At 45.5% G+C, this 11,189-nt stretch overlaps 1 protein-coding gene across 2 annotated transcripts; it reads left to right on the top strand.

The window, feature by feature from the left end:
- Window positions 1-225: 225 nt before the first annotated feature.
- Window positions 226-10,831, top strand: LOC118120471 (protein FAM171B). Of its 2 annotated transcripts, none has more exons than XM_035175435.2 (8): window positions 226-555; window positions 4,981-5,214; window positions 6,267-6,359; window positions 6,487-6,645; window positions 7,253-7,423; window positions 8,238-8,354; window positions 8,707-8,830; window positions 9,507-10,831. In XM_035175435.2, exons 1-8 carry the CDS (start codon window positions 387-389, stop codon window positions 10,399-10,401), a joined length of 1,962 nt encoding a protein of 653 aa, XP_035031326.1. In that variant the 5' UTR covers window positions 226-386; the 3' UTR covers window positions 10,402-10,831. The 2 variants fall into 2 exon arrangements, with proteins under 2 accessions (XP_035031326.1, XP_035031327.1); XM_035175436.2 differs by having other exon boundaries at window positions 228-555; window positions 9,510-10,831.
- The last annotated feature ends 358 nt before the right edge of the window (window positions 10,832-11,189 follow it).

Here is an 11,189-nt window from a genome sequence, read left to right as displayed (position 1 = left end):
AGATAGATAGATAGACAGACAGACAGAAGCAGACAGACAGATAGATAGAGAGAGAGACAGATAAACAGAGAGATAGATAAACAGACAGACAGATAGATAGATAGAGAGACAGATAGACAGGCAGACAGACAGACAGACAGACAGATAGACAGACCTACAGACCTACAGACAGACAGACCTACAGACAGATAGATGGAGCAGTGGGCCTCAGCCAGTCAGCAGATTAAAGGGGAGGAGTCTGCTGCAGCTCTGTTGACACAGCGGCTCTAAGTGAAGAGTGAACTCGGAGTGATGGCGGTGGACTGATCTTCTTCCTCCTCTTCCTCTTCCTCTTCCTCCTGTAGTTAGGTCTCAGCGTGCAGACCCAGTGTGAGGAGCGAGCAGCCATGTTGATCCGCCTCATATCTGCGCTCATCTTCCTCCGAGCCTCCGCAGAGCTGGGTGCACAGAGCACGGGACGCTCCCTGCATGACAACGACTGGAACTTCTCAGACCGGGATCACATGGGACCAGGGCTCGTTCACACCCAGCAGCCAGAGCTGGACCCACCGCCAGGTTCGTACTGGATCCACTGGATCAAACCTCAATGATAGAGCTGGAGTGTCAAATGAACATGAAATCACATTGGGACAGTAAATAGCCACGTTTTTTATTTATTTATTGACATATTTCTTTTATATTTCTGCTAGAATAACAGTATAGAAGCATTTTTGTATCAGATTCTATTCTAACATGTCCTGGTTTGGTCGTGCAGGACCGTCTGTATCCGGATTTATCTGCTGATGAGTAATAAGTGGAGCTGCTCTCGCCTCCTGAGCAACAGTTTCTCCATCTGTCTCTGTTTACAGCATCACCACCAAACACGACACCGTAATATCACTGACAACCTTCTCACAGGAGCGTGAAGACACGTGTGCAGGGCCCAAATCATAATCATAATAATAATCTATTTCAACCACCGCACACTGATTCTATTGTTTTTTTTTATCATTTTCAATTTATTCACAACTTCTGCTGCTTCTTTAAAATTCAGTATGTGCAAATATAACCCCCCACCCCCCCTCTCCTCTCTCTCCTCTCTGTCCCCCTCCCACCAAAAGTATGTCAGAGACGCAGGCACTTCTCACAGCCGTCCTCTTGTTTACAGCGGAGCAGTGGACAGGATCTGAAAGAGGGATTTGTGACCCGTGTTCACTTCAACATCAACTGATTCATGACTAATTCATGCTCCAGTAGGAGTACATTGCCATCCACAGCACGTGACTCCCCCCCCCTCTCCTCCCTAAGCCTGCACTTGTTCTCCATTTATCACTTGGAAATGTCCCCAAGCATTCTGATGTGTCTTGTACCCTCCTCCTGCCAAACCATCTCCTCCTCCTCCTCCTCCCCTCCTCCTCCCTCCTCCTCCTCCTCCTCCTCCTCCTCCTCCTCCTCCTCGCTTCCTGTCCCAGCACCACACAGTAAACTCCCGGGGGGGAATGAATGACTGTCCACATTCTACTCCTACTTAACGAATAAAAAAAATATACAAAAGTACAAACAGTGCCTTCTCCCGTGAGCCAGATGGTCGGCTGTCCCTCGCTGAGATGAACATCGTCACTGTCGTACGCTTCTTAAAAGGGCAAAATCATTGTTTCTCTCTTCCCCTAGGAAGCATTTTAATAATTTGACAACAGGTCCGGTGGGTGTAAAGGGCATCGGCTCCTCGTCAACTCCACCCTGAGCATCCTTTGTCCTCAGACGGCACGTATCAGAGTGGCACAACCCCCTCCATCAGTGGAGTATATGGCTTAATTCCAACACACATACACACCAGCATGTGGAGAGGGTAGGGGGTGGTGGAAGTGGGGGGGGTCCACCAGAGATAAGTCCCTGTTGGACCATCTGTTTGTCCTGCACGGTCTCACAGAAATGACCAGTCAACATGTTTTTGTTTCCTCCTTCTTTGATTCTCTGTGGAAGGATGTGAGACCGTTTAGCCACAGACACAGACACATCATTTATAACTTTAGAAAAAAATAAGGGTACAAACACACAGAAACCACCTAAATAACAGGTAATAAATAATAATTTAAAGAGTACAGACAAAAGAGTGCAGTGTGCAAAAAATACTGTAAATATAATATGATTTGTGTCTAAAAATTGAAAACTATTTTAATTTGATATCATATAGTAATGAAGACTTAGTAACTAACAACTAATAACTAAAATATTTGTGTAGCTCTCCATGGTAAATTAAAGAAAGCAATAGCAAATATATATATTGCCAAATTCAAGAACTCGAATGTTCTTTTGTCATTGTGTTAATTACACAAGTTCACTGGGTTAAATGTTCACTGGCTTTTACATCGCAGAAAATCTAAGCCCTTTATTAAAACCTGTAATATTCTTCCAAAAAACATCACTGAATACAACAATACATATCTTACTGGACACCAGCACTGTTACATAAGACAGTATTCAAGTGATAGAGAGATATATTCCTCATCTGCGTCTGTGGCCTCACTCCGTCCTTTTCAGTATACTTCATAAACCCTCTCTGTGGCATGTTTCATTTCAGCCAAATGAGGAGATTATAGTAATCTGGCACGGCACACCTCCACTTCAGATTGAGTGACCCCCCGCTTCTGTTCTGTTTGGCCACTAAGGCTGGAACCCACGGAGAGAGAGGAGGGGGAGGGGGGCCTCTGACCAAAAACACACGTCCTCTTGTCCATCTGCACTGGCAGCGCACGGGTTTTCATCTCAGGGGATCGACGCCAACGCAGCCAAATGTAGTTATTTGTGTCATATGGAGGCTGAAAATGAAGGAGCCCCTGGCACCCCCCCCCACTCTGTGCGCTCCTGATCAAAGGGAATTGTTAGGGGGCTGTGGATGTGGGCTGATCTGGTTATCTGGCTCTGGCACTCGCTGACATGGTGTGAAAGCTGGTGGCATAAGGCGGCGGCTTCATGAGTTCTCAGCAGAGCTTTGGCAGATCGTTTAGCGGCGGGATTATGAGCGATCGGACCTGGAGCAAATTCAACCGGTGCCACCGTCAGTGCTGAATTGTCAACACCAGACAAAGATGCCGGGGACATACAGAGACCGCTGCTATAGAAGTGCTGCTTCACGAATAATAAAAAAAGTGCAGGGAGGATGTTTTATGGCCTTGAAGCACAAAATAACCATGATGCAGTGCACTGTAACTGTGGAGGGCAGATGATGAGCCAGCTGCGGAGATTTATGTGTCTCCCAAAACTCACTCTCTGGCCCCAACTCCACAGGAACAGTGGAGTAGAGAGTATTTATAGCAGGGCAGGAGGTGCCGGTGCAGGCAGGAGTGTTGCAGCTTTACACAGAACTCTGGAGGCTGACTAGTTTCTTTGAAGCATTGTTCTGTGGCTCCATCAGTATTTGTTATAGGCACCTCGCGTTCACATTTTTCCAGCTGGTCTGTATATTCATACATATTTACCTCACTGACTCATACTTTAATACAAAAAGTCACCCAATTTACAGTTTTGTTAATATACTTTGACAATAAGAGGACAGCGGAATAAGCCGTCAACACAACACTGACATATTTTTGAAGATTCTCATTGGAGGTCATTGTATCTTCAGGAATTCAAGATGCACAAGCAAGTCCAGTTGCCTTTGTTTACGACTCCTGAAGACAACACCGATATATTATCACTTTGTAGAGTTGTCACACAGACAGTGGCCTAAACGGTGAAAATTAAACCATGAACACCAAAACAATTATCTGAGAGAGTCCTGTTCCGTCCTGGAAGTAACATCCATCCTGAGAGAATAGATCACATTACAAAACATCCTGTCTCCTCTGACCACGTGTGATTGGATCTCACTTCCCAGCTCTATATGCAAATCATTTCGAAAAACCCAATTACGTTGTTTTCCGAGTAAACCGATGTGTACGATGACAATGTGTGTAGGTGTGTGTGTTTGTGTGTAGGTGTGTTGGCCCGGGATAAGGTGAAAGAGAGCGGAGTCAGGAGGGGTTGAGTGAATAAACCTAATAAACAGCTATGCTATCGAATAAGATTTTACCCATTCGAAGACACACACGTCTAAATTGCTTATTAACACTTGAACATACATCAGTGTGTTAAGAACTTCCTAAAAAGACAGAAAACATCTTTGAGAAAAATGTATTAGACGTGTACTTATGTCCGATCTATCAACATGGAGGAGGCAGGACGTATGACCTGTACTGCAGCCGCCACCAGGGGGCGATCGAGCCGTCATGTCGTCCCATCTTTATAAACAGTGTATGGTTTTATACGGACATTTGATCAAATGGTTCTAATGAATGGAGCAGCTTTATTCTGTGTCCCCAGCTTCATAGAGAGAAGTGGTGTGTTACTGAGCATTCCTTCATTGGGATGCGACACTGCACCTCGTCGTGAACTTACTGGTGCCCAGTGTGAAAGTGGCTAATTGGTGTTTGTGGATAAGATGTCACACTGTCAGAATAGGCCCTGCAATGGGATTTCTTTTGGAGCCACCTGGAAACGCAGCCTTCCCCTCCTGAGAGTCACTTCATTGGAAATATGCAGTGTCCTCTGCTGCCTGCATGCTAATGTAGCATAACGCTGTATCGAGTGCTTACTTTGTTGCTCTAATTGCCGGATTTTACCATTTGTATTTGTGTCCACCCCTTTGGAATCTGCTGGGATTCATTGATTGATATCCTCCAGGGACTCTGCAAATTAGTTTTCCTGTTGTGTTGACAGTGAGACCTCCGAGCCCGCAGGGTTATTTGCGAATGCAGCCAACTCCACGGTGTTAAAGCAGTAGAGCTTGGACTGCATAAAAGAGGAAGATGAAATAATAGGAACACCTCAGAGTAGGATGTGATTTCATCATATTCAAAGTTCTGACCATATTTGGACTTTTATTCACCTTCACACCCAAACTATCATGTTTCTCTAAAAGCAGCATCTTTGACTAAATCCTTTTCTTCTCCCCCCCCCAAGGTCCTGCCTTTAACCTGAGAGTCCAGGTCAGTGACGTGCTGAGTCGTCAGCCCCTGAGCCAGGCACTGGTGGAGGTTTACGTCAACTACACCGTCGCCAGCACTGCGCTCACCGGGGAGGATGGCGACGCTTTGCTCCACGTCCCTTACCACAGCGGTGTGCCTGTCACAGTCGTGGCCAGCAAGGAGGGCTACATCCGCACACTGCTGCCTTGTAAAACCAGCAGGATGCCGAGTAAGATATTTAATGTCCAGGGTCTGAGTGTGTGGAGTTTGCAAGTTCTCCCCATGTCTGCCAGGGTTTTCTCTACTCTGTCTTCCTAAGTGTAAAGACATGCAGATTGTGGTGAGGTCAGTTGGAGATTGCGTGAATGTGAGAGTCAATGGTTGTTTGTCTCTAAATCGCCATCGTCAGACATGAAGGGGCCTTTGCGTTCTCATGCAGCCCCTCAGGAGAAAGGCTGGAGATTTTTGGGAGTTCAGTTCATGTCTGAAACCATCTTAAGTTGGCCCTGTGATAGGCCAGCGACCTGTCCAGGGTTTACCAAGCCTCCTGCCCGATGTCAGCTGAGGTCTGCCCCAGCTCCCCCAGCGACCCCCAAACCATGAACTGTATAGATAATAGATGGAGGGATCAGAGTGAGTGTGAGTGAGACTTCAGTGTGACAGCTCCTTCACCTCTTTATCAGGTCAGAAAATCTTCTGATCCACGACTCAGCCTGTCGAGGCTTAGCTCAGTCAATGGCACTGTTTCACTCTCTGAGGAATCAGTGAGTAACAGTTTCTATCAGCTGCACACTGTGTAGTTGTGTGTGTGTGTGTGTCTCTTAGTGTGTATTTCTTTGACAAATGTGAGACAGCAGTGTTGTTTTTTCCAGTCGGGAAACTTTAAATAGTGTCCTGTGATTACATGGACGTACTTTACTGATTTTCTTAACTTTATGTTTGTCATCGCAAGACCAATTTCTGCTCCGCATTTCGGCATTTTGAATAAAGCACCCAACACGCACATGAGTCTATTCAGGACCATGCTACAGCTCAGTGTGTGCGTGTGTGTCTTTTGTCACCGATGCTCTTTTGCACTCTGCGGTGCTGTGACTCATAGAACTAAATCTTGAATCTTAAGCTCCGGCTATTGTAGCGGAAACTTCCCCCATTTCTTTCCTCTGTGTGAGGCGTAATCGGCCACTTGATAAAATACGATGTTCCGCTGCCATCTAGTGGATAGACAGATAACTCTTAAACAACATCCTGAGCGTTCACTGTGTCTTCCCTCCTCTGTTGCAGTATTTTCATCAGTGACCATCTCACTACTTGGTCTCAATCAAGGGAACATCTGGCTCTTTGAGGATTCGGTCCTGATCACTGGAAAAACATCTGGTATTTGTTATATTCACACGCTCTCTCTCTGTCTCATTCGTTTCACATTATATCAGCCAAAGATACATATGTTTACACATTCAATATGAACTGTTATTATTTTCCATGCTTCTCTTGTTATTTATAGAGGCTCTGTCGCAGCCAGTGGTCCAGTTCCCACAGAACCTCCTGAATCTAACGGAGGACATTAACGTCACCTCGGTCAGAGCCTACCTGACCTTTCCCAAGCTGTCGTCACAGAGCGATGGCTTTCTCCACACTGTGGGCATCGTGGGCAGTAAGTCAGGTAAATACGTGTGTGTGTGTGTGTGTGTGTGTGTGTGTGTGTGTACTAAGTGGACCCACAGAAATATGTACATAAAATAAGTCCTTGCTTTTTTTAAGTACTCTAACCCTCTGAATTCACACAGAAACAAATGTAAAGCATGAGGAGGACATTGCAAACCCTCCATGTGCTTCACATACTCAGACATCATTTTTTATAATGTAATAATAGTATTTTATAATGACAACTTCATGACAACATAACCCAGACACTGGGGGAATTGAACCTCTTTTGAAAGCGAGCGCTCGGGCCTGTCTCCCCCGACCTCGGCCTCTCTGTCGGCGGTCCTCCTCCCCACCTCCTCCTCACATTATTTATACCAAATGAGGATGATTAATTGTTTAGGGAGAGTCACTTTGTCATTATCCTCCACATTAGACCACTTTATCCAATCAACAGTCAGTACTGTCAATCAATCTGCTGTTTCTGTTGCCCTGGTAACGCTTAGCCAGAGGAATTTGATGTGAAACATTTCTTCCAAGAAAAAGATCAAAGTTAGCAAATTGAACATTTACCCAGAGGACGTGGTATTCAGCTCCTCTTCAGCAGCGTGTCATGTTGTTTCCAGGGCTCGTCAGCGTGGAGCTCAGCCCGATGGCGGCTGTGAGTGTGCAGCTCTTCTCAGGAGACACGGAGCTACACGTGAGCGGCTCCGTTCGGCTCAGCCTCAGCGTTCCCGACAGCTGTGGACTTCAGATGTCCAGCGTTGTCCCGGCGTGGTTCTTCAACCGGACCACTGGTGAGTGGGAACCATCATCATGTCTAAAAAACCCGACCCACTGCTCTGCTGATTCAGTGATTCAGTTGCTGTTTTCTATTCCCCCCTGCGGAGAAACCAGGTTCTGATAATTCACTCACACCCACTCGAAGGTTCCTAACTTCTGTGTCCGTGGCCTCTTTTTCTCGACCAGACAGAGACACAGAGAGACAGACAGTATATTATTGGATGAGGCAGACGGGTTATTGGCAGCAGTGCAAGTGACTGTTGACCCCAGCTCTCGCTCACTCTGCCGGTTCCTCAGCTTGATGTGTGAATGTCGAAACCACCAGTCTCCTGTGTAAAGACTTGTAGACTCCCTGCAAACAGCCTCCCTATGGATCAGGAGGTAGAGCGGGCTGTCCATTAACCACAGGGTCTACGGAACGATCCCAGTCTCATCCATTCTGTGTGCCGAAGTTTCCTTGGGCAAGATGCCGAGACCTGTTTTGTCCCTGACGGCCGTGCCAACAGTTTATGAGTGATTCACATAGATGCACTGTGTGTATGAATGGGTGAATGACAACAACTGTACTGGAAACCGCTCTGACTGGTCATCAAGACGAGAAAAGTGCTAGAAAACAACTGTAAAAGACGCAAATAAGTCAGATTTTAGAGATAGATTGGGTTAATTCTTCTTTTTCTTATTCATACTATGTTTTAATAATCATTTTAAGAAAAACTGAGAACATCTATTGAAGGATTAACGAGACTGTAGTTGGTGGAAGTTGTACATTTAAGAGATTATTTTGTAAAAACACTGTTGACGTGTCTGTTTGATTGTTTTTCCTTCCAGGTGGGTGGATGAGAAAAGGCCTCGGGAAGCTGGTGTCAGTCGATGGAAAACTCTTGTGGACGTTCACAGCTCCTCACCTCGGCTACTGGATCGCAGCTCCTCTGTCGTCTACCAGAGGCAAGTGGTCACCATAATGTAAATTAAATACTAAACATAGAAAACAGTTCTCTGTATTTATTTCTGAGACACCCAGCTATGGCATATAGAGCAGTAACATGATAACGCTGTGGTTATCAGTTAAAATGTATATGTATGAAATATCAAACAATCAATATGCATGAAATGAAAATGTATGAATGGAAAGAAATGAAGCAATAAACTGCATAAATGTTTTAACTGCATTTTTCCAGGTTTGGAAAACAGTAGGAAATGATTTTCAGAAAAATGTATAATCTTAAATACATTTTCTCAATCTATGGAAACTGGCCTGGGAAATATATTTTTTCTGATCACGTCACTTCTGCCCCAGGTTTTTTTGGACTTGCTATTCCCATTGACTTCATCCTGCAGCATTCGTCTCTCCTGATGGTCGTGCTGGGAGGAGCGCTTGTCATCGTCATCTGTCTTCTGGTCGGATTGTTGTGTCATCGCAGGTACACAGGCTTTTATATGCAACTAGTCTACACAGTACGTCCTGTATGTGGTCACGTTATTAAAATTAAAGCATTTGAATAACATTTAAAGACACGTGCTGGTTTTGTCACACACCAAATGATGCTGGTTGTATTTATGAGTGTGTTCCGCACACTTACCCCCATCACAGCTAATTGAACTACGTCTGTGTGACAGTATCACGTCCTCATGGCAACCAAAGCTTAACCAGAAGTGATGTGTTTAGGGATTTACTGAGAAAAGTCCTGCAGGGGGGATTTGAGAAATTGTTGTGACACTTCACTGAAACTTTGGTGAATCAACCCTCTGAGCGAGCTGCAAACTTCACGAAGCCACTTTTAAAAAGCCCCCAGGACGTGATTATTTTCTCCTGTTTCATTCGAGTATTACTTTAAAAACACCCATGCTGTTAACAATTAGGTTCCTACATGGCCGGTACCAGAACCACGACATAGATTCCGGTGCCTGAGCTCTGCATGAGTCTAGTTAACATTACACTAGGGTGTGGTAGTGTGTGTGTATTGTAAATGTGTGTATTGCACTGTACTGCATAGTCAGTGTTTGCAGGATGAGCTCTCGGACAAAATAATTAAACAAAATGTCATGTTTCCTTTCATTGTCCTGACTCTGCTTAAAGCAAAAGTTTTGTCTTGACAGCAGAAGTTCCCCGAGTGGCTCTCAGACAAAGAGGATCCTGCCGGTGACGAGAAAAGACCAAACCACCTCCACGTGTGACGATGACGTCTTTGAGCTACAAGCACACGACGGGCTTCTACAGCCTCTCACAGAAAATCATCACAACTCCTCTATCTCTATCCACAACGGCAGTGTGATAGCCAATCCCGGCGCTGTGTGCGTCACCGAACTGGACCTCAACCCTGGACCGACGGATGTGACTTGTTTATTTAAAACTACAGAGCAGATGAGATCTCTGGCAGAGAATTTGTTTTTCTACAACCAGCCTGTTGCCATCCTCCACGCCCCAGCATTCTTCCATGTGGAGGAGCAAGAGGAACGCACCCAGTGGAGCAGGTCGGCTACTCTTCCCCGTGCGGGGGCTTCAAACGGCGCCGCCCCGGAGCCTCTGAGTGAAGACAGCTTCACCCAGACACAGACCAAAGGTCCGACTGTGACCCAGAACCAGGAGGGAGAGACGGAGGACCAGCTGGGAGTTCTGGAGGAGCCGACCACCAGCACAGCCAGGGGTCACTTCAGCCTCCCAGAGTCAGTGTCCGTCCCAGGAACATTGAACAGAATCAGGGACAACAGACACTCGCTTCTTGCCTTCGGAGAGTTCTCTACAATCCCGCCACCTCAGCCTCCCCGGGCCTGGTTTGTGTCGCTGGAGGGAAAACCTGCGGCCGAGATCCATTACGCTGTGTCGGAGCAGCAGAGGAGACGGAGGCCGGTGGACAGTCGGGACACCAGTTTGGACTCGGGGGTGGACATGAGCGAGCTGAACCAGTCGTCTGGAAGGAGGACTGTGACCCTGGAGCGCAAGGCTACCTTTGTCAAAAGCACATCTGGCAGTAAACCTCCAGCTCCACAGTAAAAACCCTTGAACACAGAACTCGTAGATTCAGCAGAATCACTTCCGTCCATGACAAATCTCTGAGTGACCTTGTTAGTTTAATATTCACATCTGCTTCCCAACAACCTGTCTCACCTCTTCTCTCCGGCCTCAAGGCTCCAGTTTGAACTAAACTCATCCAAATAGCTTTCAAGTGTCAAATAACAATATAACACACTGATGATTCAAATCGTATCTGTCCACCCCCGACATTCCTGGGACTGATGACCGTGAACAATCATAAACTTTATTCCCTCAAGGTTAATGGGTGGCTAACTTAAATATGTCAGTTTAACGATGTAATTTGATTCATACATGTTTGTGCATAGTTTGGTGTATTTTTCTATGAAGTGAAACATTTAATTATATTTTAATATAAATAAATCTGTGAATAAATAAACTGAACCTGAAACATTCTAAGCTTTCTTTGTACAAAACATGAACTCATCTTACTAATCACACAGATATATGAGAGTCTGTTCCTGTTTTAAACCCACATTTATGAACTTCTTTCTTAAGATTAATATTATCCTGCAGCAGCGCAGACATTTTACTCTCAGACATTCGAGAAGATGAGTGTTTTTGAGAATAATAACTGAAAAGACGCCTGTCTGAGGTTCATTGAGATTCTGAGGCAGCATCAAGCACGTTACCAGCAACACCCACAGCTTTTCAGCCCAGACACTCAAGGTAAAGTTCAGTTTGATGCATTCAAGACTTTATTACACACACATACACACAACAACCAACACATTCTTTTAGGACTTTAA

The sequence above is a fragment of the Hippoglossus stenolepis genome, chromosome 13 (genome assembly GCF_022539355.2).
Source record: "Hippoglossus stenolepis isolate QCI-W04-F060 chromosome 13, HSTE1.2, whole genome shotgun sequence".
NCBI classification, from domain to species: domain Eukaryota; kingdom Metazoa; phylum Chordata; class Actinopteri; order Pleuronectiformes; family Pleuronectidae; genus Hippoglossus; species Hippoglossus stenolepis.
Note: the sequence above shows the minus strand (reverse complement) of the source record. Positions and strands in the feature narration are given on the sequence as shown.

Bases quoted from the DNA above. Each gene is read 5' to 3' on its own strand.
- LOC118120471 (XM_035175435.2), top strand. From the start codon at position 387: ATGTTGATCCGCCTCATATCTGCGCTCATCTTCCTCCGAGCCTCCGCA. The intron at 6,646-7,252 runs GTAAATACGTGT...TGTTGTTTCCAG, and splicing joins CATCGTGGGCAGTAAGTCAG to GGCTCGTCAGCGTGGAGCTC. The intron at 7,424-8,237 runs GTGAGTGGGAAC...TTTTCCTTCCAG, and splicing joins GTTCTTCAACCGGACCACTG to GTGGGTGGATGAGAAAAGGC.